Source organism: Dama dama, chromosome 30 (assembly GCF_033118175.1).
Source record: "Dama dama isolate Ldn47 chromosome 30, ASM3311817v1, whole genome shotgun sequence".
In the NCBI taxonomy this organism is placed as follows: Eukaryota; Metazoa; Chordata; class Mammalia; order Artiodactyla; family Cervidae; genus Dama; species Dama dama.
The window spans coordinates 29,201,041-29,224,540 of record NC_083710.1 but is presented as its reverse complement, the minus strand read 5'-3'; the positions used below and the strand labels follow the sequence as shown (position 1 = coordinate 29,224,540).

General features: G+C 42.7%; 1 protein-coding gene and 1 non-coding gene across 3 annotated transcripts in view; both read right to left on the bottom strand.

Annotated features, from left to right (window-relative positions):
- Nucleotides 1–23,500, bottom strand: part of DCLK1 (doublecortin like kinase 1) — a 335,163-nt gene that overhangs the window by 22,620 nt on the left and 289,043 nt on the right. For both annotated transcript variants that reach the window (XM_061133010.1, XM_061133011.1), the window contains 4 exons: nt 16,110–16,243; nt 13,961–14,038; nt 13,462–13,558; nt 10,692–10,772 (listed from right to left, as the gene is read on the bottom strand). In XM_061133010.1, the coding sequence (XP_060988993.1) occupies nt 10,692–10,772; nt 13,462–13,558; nt 13,961–14,038; nt 16,110–16,243 (390 nt within the window). The remainder of the gene's footprint in view (nt 1–10,691; nt 10,773–13,461; nt 13,559–13,960; nt 14,039–16,109; nt 16,244–23,500) is intronic.
- Nucleotides 12,212–12,318, bottom strand: LOC133049781 (U6 spliceosomal RNA). Its single transcript, XR_009691462.1, has one exon. It is a non-coding gene; the product is annotated as a U6 spliceosomal RNA (small nuclear RNA).

Below are 23,500 nucleotides of genomic sequence, written 5' to 3'. Positions count from 1 at the left end.
AGGGTCATGTGCCACCATTTACGAGTGCGTGCCGAAGACACTGCACGGTCCTGGAAGACAGGAAGTGTGTTCTGTGCACTATAGAATCCCCAGGTCTTAGCATGTACTTTGGCTCCTAGTAGATGCTTAGTAAATATTTGTGGGATAAATGAATGAATATATAATTGCTGCTATCTATTTAAACCAAAATTCCTGGCAAGACTTCGGTGTCATTCATCATTTCCTTCCCTACTTCCTCTCCATAATTTTGCATGGAATTTCTTGGCTCTACCCAGGAAAATATGTTTGCTGCTTTCCAAGCACGGCAAGCTTGCTCCCTGATCCCTCCACATGGGATTTACTCCTTTTTTCAGCATTCAGCTATTTGTTTATTAAGCTAATAGTAACTGCATGCCTGCAATGGGCCAGGCACTACAGTGAGTGATGGAGAAATAATAGTGACCAAAAACAGGCATGGTCTTTGCTCTTATGGACCCTGTGGTCCCCCCTCTTTCTTCAAAACTTGGGTCCTAATCACCTGTTCCAAAACATTTCCCCTCTGTTAAGCACCATTCGTTACAATAGTTCTTCCATAAACTCCTAATGCTTTTTCATTATATATATTTGCACTATTTATATTCTTTTTGGTGTTAGGTGACCTTGTTTGTGTGTCTCTGTGTGTGTGTATATACACACACAGATAAGTTTATATCTAACTGAATCTTTGCCCTGTTGTACCACATCTTTCATGTTTTCTGTAATCTTCTGTAATCCCTGCACACAGTGGATGCTCAATTTATACTCTTCTTGTGCTGCTTTATTAACGGCTAGGAGAAGGAACACTTATCCTGCTTATTAAGTCACATCTGAAACCAAATCTAGATGAAGGGGGCTCTCCAATGATGTAGAGTGAATTCAATTTTTTTTTAAAATTCTGCATTGTGGAAAGAGACATAAAGTGAAGGTCGACCGGAGTAAAGCTGGGATGACACCTGAATGGAAAGCGCCGTCTGCAGTACCTGCTCTGTGCAGGGCTGTGCTGGGGATGGTCAGGTGGGGAAAAGATAGCACTGCCATCCGCCAGACCTTCCCGGGCTAACTGGGAGACAGAGGTCACACACCACGTCAAAGAGTAAACAGGCTAATAAGGTAGAAAAGAGCTTCTAGCAGGCAGTGTAGCCACATGGCTCATCGAGAAACACCAGAGGAGTTTAGGGGAGAGAGGATGAGTTTTCAGTGAGCACCGACTTCACAAGGAAGCCAGGATCCCACTAGGTCCCTGACGGTAGGATTGTACTGACAGGTGTGTGTGGCGGGGCGATGCTGGGGCATAGATGGGCCTGAGTGGGAAGCCACGAGGCATGTTCGCCATAGTCCACCATTCCCCCTCTAGTTAAGAGTTTCTGTGGGAGAGTGACAGCGAGAAAGTTGAAAGAGCAGGGGGGGACTGGTCACGGATGAGGCCCAGAAGATCTGGAGTTGGAAGCCTTGGTCTCAGCGAGGAGTAAAGCAGTGCTCTTTAAGAGGGGTGCAGGACGCGTGAAGGACCACCCTCCCTTGATTCACTTCCCAACTCGACAAGTGAGAGAGAAGTGGGAGGACAATCCCAGAGAATTAGGATTAGAGGGTCTAGAGTTTTAAACACAAGAGCAAACTCAGTGATGCATGGAAAACAATTTTTCTTTTTGGTTAATGAAACAATAGCCTTGGAATCTAAGAATTTGAGGAGGATTTAAACATTTGACGAGATGAAATGATATGTCTTTACTGAAAGCCTTACAAGTGTCTTATCTCTGCTGTAATCTAAGGTTCTGCCTGAAGGAAAAGAGGAAACAAGATAGAGTGGCGTCTCACTGGGTGTCACCTTCCAAATTATATGGGTACTTCTAGTCATCTGTTTTTTTAAGGTTTTTTTTAATGTGGATCATTTAAAAAATCTTTATTGAATTTGGTTACATTATTGCCTCTGTTTTATGTTTTGGGTTTTTGGCCCAAGGCATGTGAGATCTTAGCTCCCCCACCAGGGGTTGAATCCACAACCCCTGCATAGGAAGGTGAAGTCTTAACCACTGGACCACCAGGGAAGTCCCTCCAGTCATCTCTTAATAGAGCTACAGGCTATGTAAAGCAAAGCCATTTGTATGAGCTTCAGATTATAAAATGAGCTTCCCTGGTAGCTCAGCTGGTAAGGAATCCTCCTGCAATGCAGGAAACCCCAATTTGAAGCCTAGGTTGGGAAGATCCCCTGGAGAAGAGATAGGCTACCCACTCCAGTATTCTTGGGCTCCCCTGATGGCTCAGATGGTAAAGAATCCGCCTGCAATGTGGGAGACCTGGGTATGATCCCTGAGTTGGGAAGATCCCTTGGAGGAGGCCATGGCAACCCACTCCGGTATTCTTGCCTGGGGAATCCCCATGGTCAGAGGAGCCTGGCGGGCTACAGTCCATGGGGTTGCAAAGAGTGGGACATGACTGAGCGACTAAGCACAGCACTAGATTATAAAACAGTAAGGAGAGAAAGGGGTAAGGAGGGGAGCAGAGTTAAAAGAGAAAGGCAGGAAGATGACAAGAGACAACCATTACGTGGCCCCGTGCTAACTCTTCACATCTAGGATCTCCTTAGTCCCCAGATGACCTTCTACACTGTGCACTGTTAGTCCCATTCTGAAGATGAGCAAACTGAGGCTCTGCAAGGTTAAAAATCTGCTCAAGGTCACAGGGCTAGAAACTGGCTGACTCAAGCCTGAACCAGGTTGGAACTCTGCCGTCTTCCCACCACACTGCGTTGCACTGTCAAGGGTATTCAAGGGCATCCAGGGTGTTAGCTACAGACAGAGGTCCTGCGCTGTTAAATGGAAGGACTCAGTGAGTCAGCTTTTCCATGATCAAAGTAGTACGAAGGTAAGGAGGACTGAATCAGGGGCTGAAGACACCAGAGGACATGTGGACAGGGCTCAGTGGAGGTTGAGAAAAATTTGGATGGAGGTCAGTAAACAGGATGCTGAGCACTTCTGGGGGCCCAGAGGAATGTAGTTAGAAACGTGAAACTTCTACATCTAGGGACACTGGGCATCCACTCATCTGGGATGTGGAGAGGTGATCCCTTGAGCTCTCGAAATATCTGTGGAGCAGGCAGTGCTGGAAGGCCTACCTGATCCTGGGTGACAGGAAGGTGCCCCGGGTCGCAGTGTGGGCCTGTGACAGGTGCATGCAAACGTGAAGGCAACAACTAGAAGGGACTGACGGGAGCAGTCTCTACGTAACTTCCCGAGGGAGGATCAGCCTTATTGCAGTCTCATCTCCTCACCTCCCCAGCACTGCCATCTGTGCCAGAAACTTCTCTTTACCTGGCTTCCTCTTCTTCTTCTTCTTCTTTTAACCTGCCAGTTTTCCAGCTAAGAGTTGACTCTCTCACCACGCACACAGTGGACTTCGTTATCATTTCCTGGTTCTGTCCTGGTCCTAATTCCCTGTCAGACTCCTAGCAACTCTTTCAGATGCTGGGGCCTGGGGGTTCAGGCCTCCAGCTTTAAATTCTGCTGAAGGTTTCAGCTTCCCTTGGGTTACGAGTTCATGCTGAAGCAATGAAAGTAGTCAAACAACCTTACAAGCTGTCAGGGATGCTTCTGACTTCATAAATCTTAAAACATTTCAGGGTTGTGGTTTTTTTTTTTTCCCCCAATGAAATAAGGTGTCTCCGCTAGAGAAGGTAAAACACACACATGAGTGCACACACACACAACTAAAAATCTGCAGTCTCTATATCAATTTTGAAGTCTTTGAGCATAATTGGATTAAAAGACAAGCAACTGGCTTTGCAGAGCCCTAAATCTGTACCTGAGGCATCCAGATTGATGATGGAGATTTAGCTAACTTACTATCTTGCCTCAGTAGAATAAATAGGGCCGTTAAAAACATCTATTTTTTAAATATATATATCTTCATCGCCATTATCCTGAATAGATGGATGTGCCAAAAATGTGCTATGAATTTTCCCAAACGTGACAAACCTGGCAGAATGCTACGAATAGTTACAGTATTATTACCATGCGTTCTGGTATGTAGTCTCCAGGAGTAGTTTCTGAAGTTTGACACAGGCTGGTTGCGGTTTGAGGTTAGTGGTTTTTGATTTAGAAATTCCCGTTCACTACTTGGCAGAGCATTGCAACTGACAAGAACAAAATTAGTTTGCAAAATGGAAAATGAACTCTCCCAGCTGTATGCAAGAGACCTAGCCTCCTGGTCTCCATTCCTCAAGCGGATGTTGGGGAGGCTGTCTGAAGAGGTGTGGGGCTCAGTCATGAAGTCATTCAGTGAAGTGAATTCCTCTCTCTCCGAGGGAAACCATTCCAGGGGTCGTGCTTTAGAAACCTTCCTTCCTTTATGGAGTTTTGTTTTTGAATCATGGATCTGGTTCTCGGTCTACTCACTGCCAGACTCTATTATTAATAATACCTGTAAATTTATGAGAAGCGTGGCAGTCTGGAATGGTTCACTACCAGAATATCCTGACTTGGTTTTAAACAACCCCAAGTCCATTCGCGCACTCTCCAGTACTGGGTCCATCTCACAGCCCTCGACTCTTAACCATTTCCAGCTGGACGACATCTCTGGATTCTGACTCCCTTGTCTCAGCCCTCTGTAGTGTCCACAGTTCACACTGCTCTTGGGGAGAAAATGTGAAGTAAATTAATATCTATCTTGGAGAAAGGAGAGGGTAAGCTGCCCAAATACAAAGTGGAATTCCATGTCCTCATTTACAACTTACAAATACAGACAGGTGGTTTTATTTATTATTACAGTATCATTGGGGATTCTCTTAATTTCTAGCAACAATAAGATGAATGCCTATTTATCTTTATATGGGTAGTTAGTACTGAATTTTATGAGCACAGAAGAAAAAACATATTATCTAGGTTCTTGTTTTGTTCTCCTTCCTCTTTTTTCTTCTTTTTGAATATCCTGGCAAGGTAGTATCTTTTCAAAAGAATAGGTAGGTGAGAAAAAAGAGGTAAAAATTTAAAGGCCAGGAGGGTGATAGGAAGTCTTGCCTTGACTAGGTAACTATCCTTGACTTATTTAAACCTGCCCTTTCCTCTAGACCAGAGGTTCTCTGTCTTGGATTCACATTATAATTTGTTGTTGTTGTTTAATCACTAAGTTGTGTCCAACTCTTTTGCAACCCCATGGACTGTAGCCTGCCAGGCTTCTCTGTCCTTGGAATTTCCTAGGCAAGAATACTGGGGTGGGTTGCATTTCCTTCTCCAAGGGATCTTCCCCATGCAGGGATGGAACCTGCATCTCCTGCTCTGCAGGCAGATTCTTTACCACTGAACCACCAGGGAAGCCCCACATTATAGTCACCCAGCAGCCTTTAAAATTCCTGATGTCCAGGCCAGTGAGGATCAGTATCAGGCTCTCTAGAGGCAAAACCCAGGCATCAGACCACATCCTATCAACCTACTAATTTTTGTGCTAAAGATTTCTTTGAGCCTCAGTTTCATCATCAGGAAAATAGTTGAAAGTGGAACACAGATTTGTAGATTTATAGCACTGAGATGGACCTTCACCGATGAGGAGAATAACATGAGGTAAGATATCAAAACTTTGAAAATAAAAATCCGGTAACAGGGGACCTCCCTGGCAGTCCAGTGGTTAGGAGCTCACCCTCTTTCTCACGCAGGGGGTGTGGGTTTGATCCCTGGTTAGAGAGCTAAGATCTCACATGCCTCCTGGCCATAAAACTGAACATAAAATACAGGGGAAATACTCTGACAAATTCAATAAAGATTTTTTTTTTAATCTAGTAACAACAATCTATTTGAAATATAATGCTGATAATTTAATCCTAATTACAAACAAGAAAGCACTTTGGAACTGTCATTTAAGCTTATGAACTTAATCACTAACCTGCATTTTTCTACCAACAAACTGTCATTTGGAGAAAAAGTGACTCAACCTTATTCCTAATCCCGGGAACGGTCCAGATATATTATTGGCTATTCCACTCTCATATGTGCCTAAATCATATGGTTCCCCACTAGATGAGGAATAAGGTAAATACTCTTCGCCAGGGCAGTAAGTGTTGGTATTCTGCAGCTACGTTAAGAGAAGGCTGTGACATTGGAGAACACAACAAGCTGATAATCACAGGATCCATGTGGAGTTCAGAGCACACAGACAGGATGTTTGTTTTGGATGAAGGGTTTCGTCCTTAATCCAGTTTCTCATACGCCGGTGTTGATCACAGTTTGCATTTCATCAGTACGTAGCCACAGATGATGGAGTCACTGCCTGCTTCTCACTCAGAGTCTCCAAACATTTACCAAGTACCTACAGAGTACAAGCACCTAAGACTGTCTGCTCGGGCCCTTCATATATGGTGAAAAAAGTGAAAGTGAAAGTTGCTCAGTTGTGTCTGACTCTTTGCAATCCCATGGACTATATAGTCCATGGAATTCTCCAGGCCAGAATACTGGAGTGGGTAGCCTTTCCCTTCTCCAGGGGATCTTCCCAATCCAGGGATTGAACCCAGGTCTCCCACACTGCAGGCTGATTCTTTACCAGCTGAGCCAAAAGGGAAGCCCAAGAATACCGGAGTGGGTAGCCTATCCGTTCTCCAGAGGATATTCCTGACCCAGGAATTGAACCAGGGTCTCCTGCACTGCAGGCAGATTCTCTACCAACTGAGCTATGGGGATGGTAATGATCGTCCCCAGGTTACCCACGGTCAGCCAGTGCTCTTTCCAGGGGTCTGCAGCCCTCTCCCAGACTCCTGGCTGCACACTGATGCTGCCTTCATCCCTCTGGCTCCTGGGAACCATCTGCTGAGAGGCCTCGTTCACGACTCTTCCGACAGCAGAGCAGAGGTCTAGACACCAAGGAGCACCCAGAGTGTATAAAGAATAATGGGAGCCTAGGGGAAGCACCTTGAGGAGCGTTAAAACAAGTGACTCTTGTTGACTAGATTTTCTTTCAGTTCTCTTGCCCTCATGCTCTCCATTTCATAAGAGACTGCCTTTCCAGTTCCAAGTGTGCTAGGTGAAAAGGGCATCAGAAAGCAATAGAGAAAATTAGGACAAATGGGGATGTGGGAAGAGCTTTCTGACGACTTCCTTAGGGCTTCCTTCCTTCCAATTATTATTACATTCTCCACCCCTCCCTGCCCCCGGCTTAGGTGGCCTCTGCTGCAGTGATCAGATACAATTTGATCGCCAAATGCAAAATGTCTTGCTCACTGGGCTTCCTTTTACATTCCTAATTTATTTATTTTGATCGGTATTGTTCATTTATTGTACTCAGAGACCCCAACAAACACTAAAGGCTGGCTGTGAACACTTGGATACATATTTTTTTCACCTGTTATTTTGAGACAAAGAAAATAATCAGTTTTTTGACTAGTTACTACATAATTTCAAAACTTAAGCAGTTCCTTTACACACTTTTTTTGCTAAAATTGCTATTTTCTGTTAGAATTTAAAATGTTAGAATTATATTAAAAGGTATTTAAAATTTTTAAATCTCGTAGATAATGCCTTAAATGTTATCCTTCCTTTTATTTTAAATAGTTTTATTTATTTGTAAGTTTATTTTTCATTATTCTTCATTGCTGCCCGGGTTTTTCTCTACTTGCGGCAAGCGGGGGCTACTCTCTAGTTGTGGTGTGTGGGCTTCTCATCACAGCGGCTTCTCTTGTTGCGGAGCGCGGGCTCTAGGGCGCGTGGGCTGCAGGACTTGCAGCTTCCGAGCTCTAAAGCACAGGCCCAGTAATTGTGGTACACGGGCTTGCTCCAAGGCATGTGGGATCCTCCTGGATCAGGGATGGAACCTGTGTCCCCCGCACTGGCAGGCAGATTCTTTACCAAGTCTTAATTTCATTTCTCTACCCAACTGAGTTGGAATATACTGATGCAGGGTCATTTGCTTTGCAATCAGGATGAGGGGTTATTTTGTTTCCAGTAGCAACCCAGGCACCTCACATGTGCCTCCCACTCACAAAGACAAATTTGCTCCCATTCACAAAGTTCTCTTAGAGCAAACATCCATATCTGCCTCAGCTGGCGCTGCCTGACTTCTCTTCCCAGCCTCCTCCAGGAAGAAGGTCTGACTCCTTGTCCTCCGGGAAGCCTTCCATCCAACCTCCCCCCAGAGCCCGGCGGGGGTGGCCCTTCTCCCACTGCCAAGCTTTATCAGATTGAGCTCCTGGAGGGCGGGCCCGGCAGGCGGTGGTCCTCTGATGAAAATGTATTTCGGATCTAAAATGGCTGTTTCTAACCTATGAACCTCTTTCCTCCACGGCTCTCTGTGAGCCTTCCAAGGCGGTGTTTCAAATTCAGATTTTCCACTGTATTCTGTGTGGTCACACTCTGAATGTTTCCAGTGCTAACATGCAGGGTGACAGTTTGAGGACCATGGGCTTTTAATTAGCACACAGATCAGTCCCAAACAACTGCTGCCCCCAGGGGAGCCTGCAGCTGGCCTGTGCCTCTTCCACCCTGGACGGCTAGGGAGAGGCACCGTGACCCACTCTGGAAAGACTGCGACCTTGCGTGACCAACTGTCACAGCACGCACTCATCTGCAGCATTCACTGCTTTCTTGTATAACAGAGGGGCAGACACAGTGTGGAGCAGGACTCGGAGTGAGGGTGCCTGGTTGCGAATCGTGTTTCAGTCACAAGCCCAGCTACTCTGGAAAGGTCATCCCTCGTAGCCTCTGTTTTTTCATTTGTAAAATGGGCATAATAATACCTACCCTGCCTATCTTGTAGGCTCCTTATTAGATTTGTAAGAGATGCTTCCTAACCTTTCCAGCTTCAAAGAAAAGGAGAACCTTTTGCTCAGCACCGTGGGGGTAAATGCCAAGGTTGTAAAGCTGGAGATGACGGCTCCTGGACTCTGCCTGACTGTCCCCTCCCCAACGGCTGCGAGGATGCATCTTTACACATCTGTACACCAGTTGGGGAGCCCTGCTGTGTCCAAACAGTTAACAAACCTTAGCCGTATACCCACACATGCTCACATTCCTATACACTCTCCGGTCATATAAATATAAAACCTCCTAGGACTTCCCTGGTGGTCCAGTGGTTAAGAATCCACCTGCTGATGCAGGGGACGTGGGTTTGATCCCTGGTCCGGGACGATTCCACACGCTGCCAGGCAACTAAGCCCGTGCACCACAAGAGACGCCACTGCAATGAGAAGCCTGTGTACCACCCACTAGAGAGTATAGCCTCCACTTCCTGCAACTAGAGAAAGCTCATGTGCTGCAAGGAAAGCTCGGCACAGCCAAAAAACAAACAAAAAAACCACCCTCCTTGTGGAGTGGGAGGAACCAGGTTCAGATGTGTAAAGTGCTGAACCTAGGCCCACGGCCAACAAGTGACAAAAATGAACAAGCTCTCAAGCTCCTGTCACCTCAGGTAGAATCTGTCTCAACACTGCGCTTTCAATCATAACCTCCTCCTCAGTCATTAGTTACCTTGGGAAAACACACCCAACCAATCACCAAAGTGGTAATTCAGAGAAATGGAACATTTTGTTGCCTTCATTTTACAGCCAGACCCCTCAAAGCACTGGCAAAATTCATATCAACGAGAACTGATGATGTTACACCTGCCTGTGTCTGCATCTGTGTCCAAATCTACATCTGTCTGCTGTTCTGACCGCAAAAACCGTTAGACCCAAGAATGGACTTCCACACATGTCAGTAAGGGCTGTAACAGCCCCTGGGTTAGATGGTGCTAGTGGTGAAGAATCTGCCTGCCAATTCAAGAGATGTTAAGGGGTTCAGGTTCGATCCCTGGGTTGGGAAGATCCACTGGAATAGGAAATGGTACCCCACTCCAGTATTCTTGCCTGGAAAATTCCATGGGCAGAGAAGCCTGGTGGGCTCTAGTCCAGGGTCGAAAAGAGTCGGGACACGACTGATTGAGCCTGCACACGGGATTATAATCTAATCTATGTGAGATGCTTAAAATGGTCCTAGGCAGACACTACAAGCCAAACACTCTGTTAGTATTTATTATTATGATAATTCAAAACAAACCATATCAATCAGTTAGAAAGAGAGAGAGGATCAAAAAATAATGACTCTGCTCTGGAGACTTCTTTTGCAGCTAAAGAAACATCATCAGATCCTTGTACTCAAATAGCAGCAGCAGCATCTGGGAGCTTTTAGAAATCTAGAGCGTCACATCTCCGGCATTACCATCTGCATTTTAATAAGACCCCCAGGTGACTTGTGAGCACAGGCATGTTTGAGAAGTGCCGCACTGGAGAACTCCAGGGCTCGGGCAGAGACCCTTGGGTCACTGGTATTTTTGGTTAGAAAATGATGCAAAAACAGCACTGACTCAGAAAATCTGCTCTGTCTTATTGATGGATTCAGTCCTAATCTGGATCAGAGAATGTAGGTTGCAGGGTGGGGGGTGGCGACCATGTGCAATCCCACCCCCCCACCCCCATGGAAGGCAGTCCCATCTGAATCAAATGAAATGCTTTGTGCAAGGGACCGTGAGAACACATGTCAGCACAGATACATCAGAGGCCCTTGTGGAACAAGGCTGAGATCCTGGAACTGTTCTGGCATGTTGGAGGGGGAGGAACAGACGCAAACACAACACTTGAAACAGGAGGCAACATCATTAGGAAAGTTGTGATTTGAGAAAGGGAGCTTTAGGAGTAAATTCAGGGAAGGGAGGGAGTCACTTACGTTAACCCAGGGATGTTCGAGGACCTGCACGGCCGAAAATCGCTGATCGACATCCACCAACAGCATCATAGTGATGAGCTCCTGTCAACAGAAACATTTGATGTTGTTTGTGTCTAACACTGAAAGTAAAAACTGGCGTTTTCAAATGCAGAGGTTCTCTTTTATCTTGGAAAAGCATTTGTAAAAGCTCTAACCTTAAACACATCAACTCAACTTACCTTTTAAAGGAAAGGTGAATATTTGAAATTAAAAATATACACCTTGTAGTTGAGGTAAAAATATAAGTGAAAGGTTTAAAATCACTTTCATAAAAATGCTTTTAGTAGAAGGAAATAAAGTACATGGATGAAAGAATTAATATTCCTTTCTTTGTCTAGCATTTTGCACTTTAAAGACAGAGTCCTAAATTACTTTAACATAGAAATCACATTTTTAAAACCCCTTAACAAAATTCTCACTTTGCCAGCTGAAAGAAAAAATGGATTTTTTTCCCCTCCTAACTGCAAGAGCATATTTGGGTTTGAAAGAAAGGAATGAGGAAAGACATATGGAATTGCCAACAGCTAGTTGGTAAAATAGAAACTGTTCTTTAGCAGCCAAAGAATTCAGAGGAAATATGTTAAAAATGATTCACAAATTTCCAGAACAATCAATAAAAGTAAAATAGAACCATTAAGAAACAAATTATTGAATGGTTCTGAAATGAATGCATCTCTGCCATGAGCTCAAATTTATTTGCCCCAGAAGAGCACTGCTTGGGGTTTACTGATGAAGTCTGTCAGACGTTTGTCTCCTCTGGATTAGAAGTTCCCATGTAACAAAACAGCTAGATAACGTATTACCTGGTCCCTCTCTAAGTACTGCTCCACAGCGGGAATCATTTATTCCCAAAGATGTACCGATTCGACCTGTACTCTCTAACTTGGGCCAGGACTTAACTAACGCGACTACTGTGTGTGTGAGGCTCCTTGCAGGGTGCTGAGGGGTTGCAGGAGATGCCCTCTGCCCTCCAGTTACGGAGGGCCAGCACTGGGACTTGGGCACGTTCCTAAAGAACCTGCTCACGGGTGAAAACTTCTCCACCCCGACCTCTGCAGCCGTTATCACCCCATCTCCTTTCACCTCTGTGGCTCTTCTTGGACACTTCTCTCAACTCCACACATTTTCCTACGTCCAGAGGTAGACTCCTGGATAGTTGAAGAAAATGAGAGATTTGGGCCCGGTGTGCACCATTTTCTATGGAAAGTGGTCAGGCCTAAAGAGTCAGATTTAAAATTGAACTTAAACTCAGGATACAGTCAAAGAAGAAAAACAGGTACACTGAATAATCAAAAGATAATTAGTTGCTAACATCAGTTTTGCAAAAATTTAAGTCAATGCTTGGAAACATAAACTTAATGAGTCAACTAAAAAGTTTTCTTTTTTTAATTTAATTTAATTTTTTTTCTATTTACTTTTATTAGTTGGAGGCTAATTACTTTACAATATTGTAGTGGTTTTTGCCATACATTGACATGAATAAAAATACGGAACACTTCACGAATTTGCGTGTCATCCTTGCGCAGGGGCCATGCTAATCTTCTCTGTATTGTTCCAATTTTAGTATATGTGCTGCCGAAGCGAGCACAAGTTTTCTTTTTTTAATCTCAGGGTCTACTAATGTCTCTGTGTAAGATTTTCATAGTTTTCTTAGAGGTTGCTCTTTTAATGACAAAAACAATATGCTTTGTTCCACGCTGCCTCTAAATCCTGGCTGTCCTCCAAGGTCCAAGTTACACCATAGCTTCCCCACCGTGTCTTTCTTGGTCATTTTCACTTATGTTGAGCATCTTCACTTTGACTGCCTGACAGATCATTTAATTCACTCATTCTTTTATCCATTCATTCAGTATACGTTGAGTATCAGTTACGTCACTATTTAGGCACTGAGGTATAGTAATGAATACAATAGACAAAAATCCTTGTCTTGATGGAATTTATATTCCAGTGAGGAGAGTTAGAATATGAACTCCATAAATGGGATATATCCACAATTCTATATCTAGGTAGTGAAAGTGAAAGTCACTCAGCTGTTTCTGACTCTTTGCGACCCCATGGACTATACAGTCCACAGAATTCTCCAGGCCAGAATACTGGAATGAGTAGCCTTTCCATTCTCTGGGGGAATCTTCCCAACCCAGGGATTGAACCCAGGTCTCTTGCATTAGAGGTGGATTCTTTACCAGCTGAGCCACAGGGGAAGCCCAAGAATACTGGAGTGGGTAGAAATCTAGGTAGGTAGACAGACACAGACAGGTAGTTAGATGGTAGACCAGATGGATGTAACAGTGTAAGTGTTACAGAGGAATATGAAGCAAACGACAATAACATCAGCCAGGTAGGGGTTCAGAGCTGCAAATGGAAATAAGATGTTCTGAGAAAGCTTCACTGAGAAGTTGACATCAAGCCAAGACTTGAAAGAGGTGAAACAATAACCTATATGGAAATCTAAGCTGGGCCCAAGCCTGGTGCGGGCAGAGCATAGCTAAAGGCTACAGCAGTGTAACTGCAGTGGCCACAGTGCGTGATGAGCCAGGGAAGCAGAGGCACCTGAGGAGGTGGGTGACTTGAAGACTGTGAGCGCTTGGGGAGGCTAGTAATTATGACTAAAATGCATACAGAAAGCATATTTACCATATCACTTGTTTCTTTGCACAGGATGATTCGGAATCAATAACTCCACAGAGACACAGGCTATAAGAAGAGGAAGGCACTAGAAGCCGAAACCCACCTTTGCAGAATCGGAAACGTTATCCCAGTATGGAGAAGGGAAGTCCACTTGCCCCATCAAAATCTGATCAAAAAGCACCTCCTGGTCATCACCGCTTCTGTTTAGACACAAGACAATAACAAGGAATAAACACAGGAAAATGCCAACTCAAGGTATGTCTTTTCATCCTTATGCACTGGAGGCCTTCCTTCCCCCGTAATGTGTAAAACGTGTGTTTTTAAGCAATTCAAAATGTCAGTATGGAACTGTTTTGGCAAATTAGGAAAGAATGAGTTTTCAGATTATGTAAGAAAGATTTATGGAAGGCATGTAAACTAGCATGCACAACATGGAAAAAATAACAAGTCCTTATTAAGCAAAAGGTAGTAAAGTTATGTTCTTTAACACAGCATTCCATTCTTTTCCTGCTACAGGCTCCTTTATGCACGGAGGCTGAATGGATCATTCAGGGAATGGACAAATGCTTTGTGAGTGCTGAATAAAGGATCACTGCCCGTACCCACGGAATGGAGGGAAACCACACAGCAGGATGTAAGTAATGACACCAGCCGCCCAGATGTCCACCTTGAGGCCATATCTGAAAAGGTAAGTGACATCGCCATTAGCAAAGTTGGGCCAGGACAAATTACGGAGCATGGTAAGATGGATGATTCTGCTATCATAAACCAAACACCAAACCAAGCAAAAATTTTTAAAAAATCCACAACTAACACTAAACTACAACCCACTGGCTAAACAAAATTCAAGAAAAGAGTAATAATTAAAAAAGAGACAATTTAAGGCACATGATTAAAAATCAAAGTAACGCTAGGGTCATATCTAAGTATCAGTAAGTGAACAGTTTCAGTAACAATGCTTATTATAGTCATATCAAGTTTGTTTTCTTTAATTATTATTTTTTATGAAGAGTATAATTGCTTTACAATGTTGCCTTAGTTTCTGCTATACAATGAAGTGAGTTGGTTGTGTGTATACATATATTCCCTCTCTTGGACCTCTCTCGCACCTTGCCTCCATCACACATCCAGGTCATCGCAGAGCACTGATCTGAGCTCCCTGCGCTATACAGCAGTTCCCCACTAGCTACCTGTTTTACACATGGTGTAAATAACCTGTTTTACACATAGTGTATACATTAATATGTCAATTCGAATCTCCCATTTCATCCCCCCCTCCCCTTCTCCCCTTGGGTCTGTAAATCCATTCTCTATGTCTAGTTATATCAGATTTAAGACAAAGACCCTTGAGGAGACAATTTAGCTCCCAAATTTTAGAAATAATAATTATACATAAGACATTCTCTAATCTATAAAGCACTGGCATACATTATCTGATTTTGTTTTCCCAACAACTCTGTAACTTGTACAGGACAAGTATTATTGCCTGTTTTATAAGAAAGAAAACCTAAGTTCAGAGGGGTAAATAATTTGGCTCAAGATCACACAATCAGTGGCACAGCTGAGTTCCAACCGATGTCTTCAGGACCCAACCAAATTCTTCTGCCCCACACCACTCCTCCCCAGCGGGCCATCGGAGCACCCACCAGAGCATCGCCTGAGGTGGTACCTGGGAGGAGGTCAGGCGTGGCCACAGATGTGGCTCCCAATCAAATCTGATGAATAAGAAAGTCCTCATTACCCTGCGTTGGGGATTTCTCTTCTCATCTGTTCTGTATTTCTGCCTTTCCAGTCTATGCATCCATAGTACAAGTAGAAAAACTACCTCCAGCTGTCACAGGGGAAGATACTATCTAGAGTGCTAGGTGGCGGTTGGCGCCACTCATGGGAAGAAACGGCAGGGCTGTCTCTTCTTGCTCTCCCACCCTTCCCCCATCCTTCTGTTTAAGGACAGCGTTCAGAACCCTGCCAGTAATCCTTGGCAAGAAATGGGGCTTACTGAAAGAGCCATTTGCCCACCTAGACCTGGAGTTCAAATGCTGACTCAGCTACTGTCATGAGCTTGTATCAGTCATCAGAGACTGAGTTTTTCTACATGCAAAATGGGGATTATATCATCTACCGGAAAAGTAAGAATTAAATAAAGGAGTTTAGCACCTGGCATATGGTACTAGGTCATTAGTAAGCATTAGGCCACCCTACCATCTCCCCTGATTCTAGAGATTTTCTTTCATCTGTGTTGGCTGCGCTCAGAAACAACAAGCCAACTCCCAGCGGCCCTCTGATGCCTGGGGGTGTCTGTGCTGCACAGATGGTCCATGAGCTGCTAAGTGGACCAAAGTAGGACTGGAACTAGAGAATAAGGAGAACTTAGGAGAAGGAACCATAGGAACCACAGAAGCAACTCACCCCACACAGCAACGTCTGCTGCTCTTATCTCCCAAAGCTAGTTAATTACCATCACTCTATGTTTCTCTGTTAACCTGAATATTTTTTACTAAGGGGTTAATAATGGCTCTTCTGCCTTTAACAAAGGCCAAAAGGAAGGCTTATGCAAGACTGCAGTAATTGGCAACTTGATTGGGAAAACAGAAAAAATGGCTTCAACTTTTTAAGCTAAAAAAAAAAAAAAAAGTGAAAAATAGCTGACAGCTAGTTCTGTCTGGATGGAACAGAGAACTATTTCATTTATTCTCAAAGCAGACTATGTTGCAAGCACATCACTGAAATAAACACATGAAAAGCATTTACCCAGTCTCTGCAATGATTTCGGGAGCTACGTATGTTGGGGTACCACACACGGTGTACAGGGGGCCATCTACAATGGTAGCCAGTCCAAAGTCACCCAGCTTCAGCGATTTGCTGCCATCTTGGTGTTCATACACCTAAAATAAAAATTAAAAGTGAAACTGCCTTAAAAAAAAAAATAAGGACATTGTGGTGTAAATATATGTTGACCTAAAACAAACAGACTGCCAGATATTTCTCTAGCAAAGATGGATTTATTCAGGATCAGCAGACAGTCGCAATTTGAAGTCTGTACCCACGGCAAGTTACCTCCAAGTCCCCACATGGCAAGGGAAGGAAATACATTTACAGAGAGGAACAGGAAGTGGGAGGACTATAGAAACAAAGAGTCCATGGCTTTTCATTGGCTGAGTCCTTGCCAGGAAAGAAGAGGAGTCTCTCTTCTTCCTGTTGGGCTCAGTTACGGTCATGTGGTCACAGGACACGAGAGCGCCCCCTTCTGGTCCGCTGACTGTTAATAACTCCGATTTCAGTTTACCAATTTTTTAACATTTATTTTTCATAAAATAAAAACTCAGGCAACTATGCAGGGGTATACATACAAGAACATCTTTATATTACTGCAGAATTAAGAACATGGCAAACACCCTGGAAATGAAAGTTCATTAAATTACAGTACGTTCATACAATGGGAGGCTACAGGACAGTTAGAATGGTGATGCGAGTTTACATTTATTGAAATAAGTTAGATTTGGGAAGTGAGGACAGACTTCTGACTGGTTGCATATAATGTCTATTAAAGAAAAAACATGTACTAAGAAAAATGTCTGGAAGGACACTATATTGGTGTGTCTGTCTCTGAGTGGTAAGATTATAGGAGATTTTTTTTTTCTTTTGATTATCTGTCTTTGACGTTTGCTGCAATTCAAATTGATCTGCAGAACACAATGAAATACAGAAATATAGATTTTGTGCTAAAAAACAAAAAAGTATAGATTTTGTGTTTAGTGCAAAATATTCAGTTTATGAAAATAATTATGTCTTCATTTTAATGTATCAGAAGTTTTAAGATGCAGTTCTTTAGTAAAGGGAACAAAAAAATCTACACATCTATTAAAACACTTTATTTTCAGTGCCCCATATTTCCAACAAGATCTATTTATATTTTTTATTAATAATTGAAAGGGGCATTAACATTTCATTTTACCTGTGGCAATTTGGAAAGATTTATCAGGTGCAGAGTAAGCATTCTGTCCAGTTTTCCTTATTAAGGCAGTAATAAGTCTTTCACCTTATTATAGTCTTTTTCTAATCTTTCACCCAACAAATCAAGAAAAGGATGCATGTGACCTCAGGCAAGTATTTACACTGCTTTAATTCTAGCCCACAATCAAACAAAACAGATCTGTTCTAAACAGTATCCCAAACATCTGTTATTTTAAAGAAAGTATCAAAGGGCTTTCAGAATTCTAATTCAGAGCCCTCCACTGGAATCAATAAGATACAGAAAAGAGAGCCACAGTAAAAGGCTAGTATTCCCAGTGAAGGCAGTCGCCAGGCGATGCCTCAAGGAAACGGTGAAGTTCTCCAGGTACATCAAAATAATCCTTCCAGCCCATCGAGCCTGCATGTGCCCCTGTTGTTGCTCTATGATCATCTCTAGTTGCTACAGCAGTTTGAACCTGGCGCACAGCAAGGCGCATCTCCACCCATCAGGAGCATGGCTACCGTTCACACCGCATCTGCCCTCCTTTGGAAAAAGTAGATTCACTTCTCATTTCACTGCAGCATCAAGTGCAGATGTTTGGCCAGCTAAGTTGCAGTATCAGCAATGATCATTTGGATCTGTTTTGGCAGAAGAAAAGGCAGCCAGAGCCTCCTCTCTGGAGAGACTGTCTTTTCTGGGCAGAAAATGTTTGTTCACATTTTCTCCATACTTGGAACACCGAGTCCTCTCCCTGAGGGCTCAGCCACAATCAAGCGTGGGCTGCCCTTAGGCAGGTATCCAGAGGCTTGGGGCCCACCTGCACTCGGGCTGTTAGGGCAAGGACAGCTGTATGTTCCCCAAGGATGTGGCTTTGCCCAGTGGTCCTCTGAGACGGACACCATCATCCCTACTTTAATGAAGCAGCCGTCCAGCCCTGGTCGGCATCAGCAAGTTTGAATCACGGACTCTGAGGTGTCAGAGATGCAAAACATAATATCCTCCCTGATTTAAACGCTCTCAGGCAAAAGAAATCCCTAAATTGTAGTCTTAGCATGTCAGCCATTCAGGTCGTCCAAATGACAAGCAAATGTTTTTCATGAAAAGAAATCTGAGCTGGAAACACCTAGTAGATCATCTAGTTTAATTCCCAGACAGAGCAGAACTGTTTACTTCCCTAATTCCATTTTGTTACCAACAATCTCTTCGAAATGCAAAATAACCTCTTGCTTTGATGTTCTGTTAGGTCCAAACATTCATGGTGCCTGTTTTGTGAGGTTGTGCAGATTTCAAATTACACAACTCCATTTACACAGAGATGTTGTGGCTTGTTTCTAAACATACTACCCATAATCACCCAAATCTATTCAAAAGTTGGACAAAGGCAGATGTTGGCAGATGCAGTCATAAGTAACATTTTAGTTCTGAGTATGACCATGTAATTCTCCTCCATGTACCAAAGGGTTTTTTAAGCATCTACATTTTAACAGGAATTCCATCTTACATATAGCAATATGCCAATTATACTTAATATAGCTAAGCAATAAAGTTCAAAGCTTCAACAACTAAGAAAAACCACTAAAGACTTAGCTAAAATAAAGAAAATGAAGATTATTTAATGATAAAAATAAAAGTAAACCAGCATCGTTTAAATGAAATACATAGAATCTATCATTTTAATGCTTTCATCTCTCTTTAATCACTACTATGCTGCTCTCTCTCTTTTTTTAACTTTGAAAACCATATAGCAGAATTTTCATGAATATATAAAGAGATTAAAGTGATGTTTAGGAGAGGCAATAAGAGCTAAGAGACAAAGGCCTAATCCACGTAATTGAAAACATTTCTAGACCCAAGCACATTTGAAATGCTTCAGCAAAATGCTTTTGCAGGTGAATAAATGTCCAGGCCTCTCGTTTGGAATTCTGTTTAACTTACTTACCATCAGGCAGGGCAGGAAACAAGGTTGCTTTGGGTTTTTCTCTGTCAACACTTGGGGAGAAGGATATAGAAGAATATATTGTCGTGTTTCCCTTCCTCCCGTGGGAGAGCGCCTTCCCTAAGTGCTATTGGATTGGCAAAAAAAAAAATCGTGTTTTTCTGTTAAGAGCAACAGCAAACCCGAACGAACTTTTTGGCCAACCCATCACGACGGGCCTCTCACAACTGGGCTCCCGAGAGCTCCTGCTGCCACCTGGGCTGTCCTCTCCTCACCTCTCCCCCCGCCGTTTACAGCAGGGCAGGAAGGAGGCCCTTTGAAAATATAGTCAAAACTTTTGTTAAAAATCAGATTGTGAACTGCATGTGTTTCAAATGTGTGTGTGTGTGAGCACACACACAATCTTTACAAAACCATCTCCAGAAAGTATTTTACCAAATGGCAGCTATAAATTCACTTTGAACTAAGTTTTTAATTAAATGTTAGGAGTCGGAAAAGCTTCTAACGTGTTCACATTGAAAACGTGGCGTCCATGGCGTCTCCCACTCTCGGAATTGGCTTCCTTAGCTTGTCTCCTCATCCTGATCTTCTTCCAGAAAGAACCTTAACAGCCTCCAAGTATAAGTTTGGGCAGCCTGACCCAGCAAGTGGGGTTCTGGTTTAAGAACTTCTTGCTGTAACTGTATTTTAAAGTCTCCATAAAACATGCCCCACACATGAGGTGGGGGTACATTAATTGTCAATCAAAGAGCATTCACAACATGAGATATAATTTAACGTTCATCCAGGCCCTTTAAATACTATAGATGTTCCCCCACATTTTAAACACCGAGGGGCTATTAAAGAGATGGGGATTAGTGCAAATTACCCAGTATGTAGTGCTTTCACTGTTTTAACTAAGCAATAAAACTGTGTAACTGCAACACACTAATTGAATGTGGCTACACATAATTGTGGGCTGCCATATGTATCCTATTACCAGAAAGACTGTCAGTGTTTTGTAAGCTACTCCTGTGATCATTGCAGATGGCTACAGTCAGAAAAGTTGTTCTCTAGGGTTTATTATATGGCTATAAAGACATCCCATGATTTGACAGACTAAATGTGTTAAATGGCAACAGTTATGAAAAAGGTTCCAATTAAAAGCTGAAGGCACGTCCTACCAAGAACAGACCTAGTGAAAGGTCAGGTACGTAGGTTTTTGGTATTCTGCTGTTTTACACAGGATTTTCTTTTTTAAGGGAGAGTTTTATTTTTGTTTCTTTTTCATTTATTTGGGGTTTCGCAGTAGCTGTAACTTGCTGAACAGTAGATTTGGGGCATATGCCTGATCTCCCCTGGATGAGAAACTGAGACCATTTGAAAAAGTTATTTGAAAAACTAAACGATTTAATACAGAGTCATAAAATGCAGCCGGTGGCCATAAAATAATATGAAAATTCACAGATAACCTGAACCCAGTCAAATGGTTTCTGAGATTCCCATAACAGAGAACTAAAAGCTGACTAATATAACAGATGTGTTGGAACAAACATGATTTTCAATGATAATATGAATTCAAGGATAACCCTGTTGAAATATTGGCTAATGAATTGCCAGGAACCACTGAAATTTCTACACAGAGGAGCTCAATAGGTACTAAAAATTACTTCACCAGATAGAATTTAACAAAACTGGCATGAAATTGACAAAGCCATGACAAAAAAGTGAATTTACTTTTTAACAAATATGGTATCCTTTAAAAAAGACATTGATTTTTCTTCTAGCCACGGAATATGGCCTTTATGACACTTTCTAAAAACAGTGGATTAAATTTAAACCTTTAAGAAGTGAAGTATAACAACATTTATGCAGGGAATTACTTAGCAAAATGTGTTTTATGCTCCACATACTTTAGAATTAAGCCTCCTAAAAAAACTTAATTCTTAAAAAAAAAAATTCATTTTATACCCACATGTAAAATCTTTATGAAACAAAAAATATGTGAAATAATAAAAATTAAAAAAGGTGTACATTAGTCAGAAGAGGTGCAGCAACATAAGCAGAAAAAATAAAATAGCTTTTCAAAGTGTTACCCTAGAGATGTCTGTGAAGATGGAGAAGTGAATGGAAGTTCCAGGAAACCTGACTCTCATCCCTTCTTTAAAATGATCATGAAACTATCTAGAAAGGAGTTCTATGCAGCTGCAGCTGAGATACAACAAACATGCACATTCCTGACTGTAGTGATTGTACATCCCAGAATTCTGTTATAACTGGGAATTCAGTGTCACTGCAGTTTTTAGAAACTGTTACATTTCTGTCACACAAGTAATAACCAATATGTCATTGTAGGAAAACTGGAAAAGACAGATAATATTACAGAGAGAAAAGAAATAAACTCACTCGCGATCCTGACACCTAGAAATAACCATTGTTAAACATTTGGGCGTATGAACTTCCAAAGCTTGCTTTCTCTCTCTTTCCTGTTCTTTTTCTCATTGGACAGCATACCCTGGACGTGTGCCCCAGTGAATAAGCATACATGTGTATCATGATTTTCAGTGCCTGCTGGATAGTCCATTGTATGGACGCACCAAAATAATAACCCTCCAGACCTCTGCCCGCTGCCATTTACTGAGCCCCTGCCAGGCCTCATGTCGAGGACTTCATGCTTAACATCCCACCTAACGTTCACAACAACTCTGTTAGGTACTATCACTGATATTTTTGCAGATGAAAAATATTGAGGCTCAGAGATGTTAAGTAACTTGCTGAATCTTACACAGCTAATAAATGGTAGAGCCAGAACTTAAGCTCAGGCATGTTCAAGTCCATGATTCTAACCAGTACGTCCTCCTGCCTCCCCATTATGCCAATATTTAAAAAAATCAGTGCCCTGACCTAAGTTATTTCTATATATACATTTTTCCTTTCCATGCTAAAAAACACTGAGATGACCATCCCTATGTATGTATTACATATCTGATACTTTTTTTTCTTTAGGTCACATTTCTAAAAGTAGAATTATTTGACCACAGAGTTCATATTATTTAAGGCTGTAGTTACATATTACCAAACTACTTTTCATTAGAGTTCCATCAAGTTAATCTTGTACTGAGTCACATGAGATGACTGGTATCCTTGTTAAGTTTGCCAACCCTGCATATTATTATTATTTATTATTAATCTTTGCTAGGCCATGTCATTTAAAACATAATTTTATTTACTTGTTTATTTATAGCTGTGTTGGGTCTTGGTTGCTGCATGGACTTTTCTCTAGTTGTGGCAAGCAAGGGCTTACTCTCTAGTTGTGGTATGCAGGCTTCTCATCGCAGCAGCTTCTCTTGTGGAGCACAGGCTCTACGGCACATGGGCTTCGGGAGCTGAGGCAAGAGGGTATAGAAATTCAGGCTCCTGGGGTCTAGAGCACAGGCTCGACGGCTGCGGTGCACGGGCTTAGTTACTCTGTGGCATGTGGGATCTTGCTGGGTCAGGGATCGAACCTGCATCTGTGTCGGCAGGCGGTTTCTTTACTACTGAGCCACCAGGGAAGCCCCCTTAAAATGAAGTGAATGATGTTATTCTCCACCAGTGACAGAGGAAGGGGTGGTGGAGCAGACTGATGCTGACCCGCCCGGAGACACTGTATTTTACTTCCTGTCTTCTTCCTCCTGGTAGAATCACAGGTCCTTGGAGAAGTCAGAGTGAAAGTGGCTCAGTAGTGTCCGACTCTTTGCAATCTCATAGACTATGCAGTCTCTGGAATTCTCTAGGCCAGAATACTGGACTGGGTAGACTTTCCCTTGGAGAAGGGCCCTCAGTAGATGCTTAGTACAATAACGGGCATATTACTGTAGTCAATCATGTTTGGGGAAAATGTTCTTTTTCTTCTGTTTTCCCTCACGTTTTATTCAAATGCAGATAGAAGGCCTTTTTTTCTTTCCCAACATTTTCAGTCACTCAGTCATGTCTGACTCTTTGCGGCCCTACAGACTGTAGCCTGCCAGGCTCCTCTATCCATTGAATGTTCCAGGCAAGAATACTGGAGTGGGTTGCCATTTCCTGCTCCAGGGATCAGACTCACATCTCTGGCATCTCCTGCATTGGCAGGCACATTTACCACTAGTGCCACCTGGAAAAACAAGCATTCCATCTCTGCTGGGGGATTTCAGTGATTAAAAGCTACTGACTTTTCAAACAGGTGTAATTGTTAGAAAGTTTTTCCTTACGTCAACCTCAAATCTGTCATTAACGTCTTCTCATTAGTTT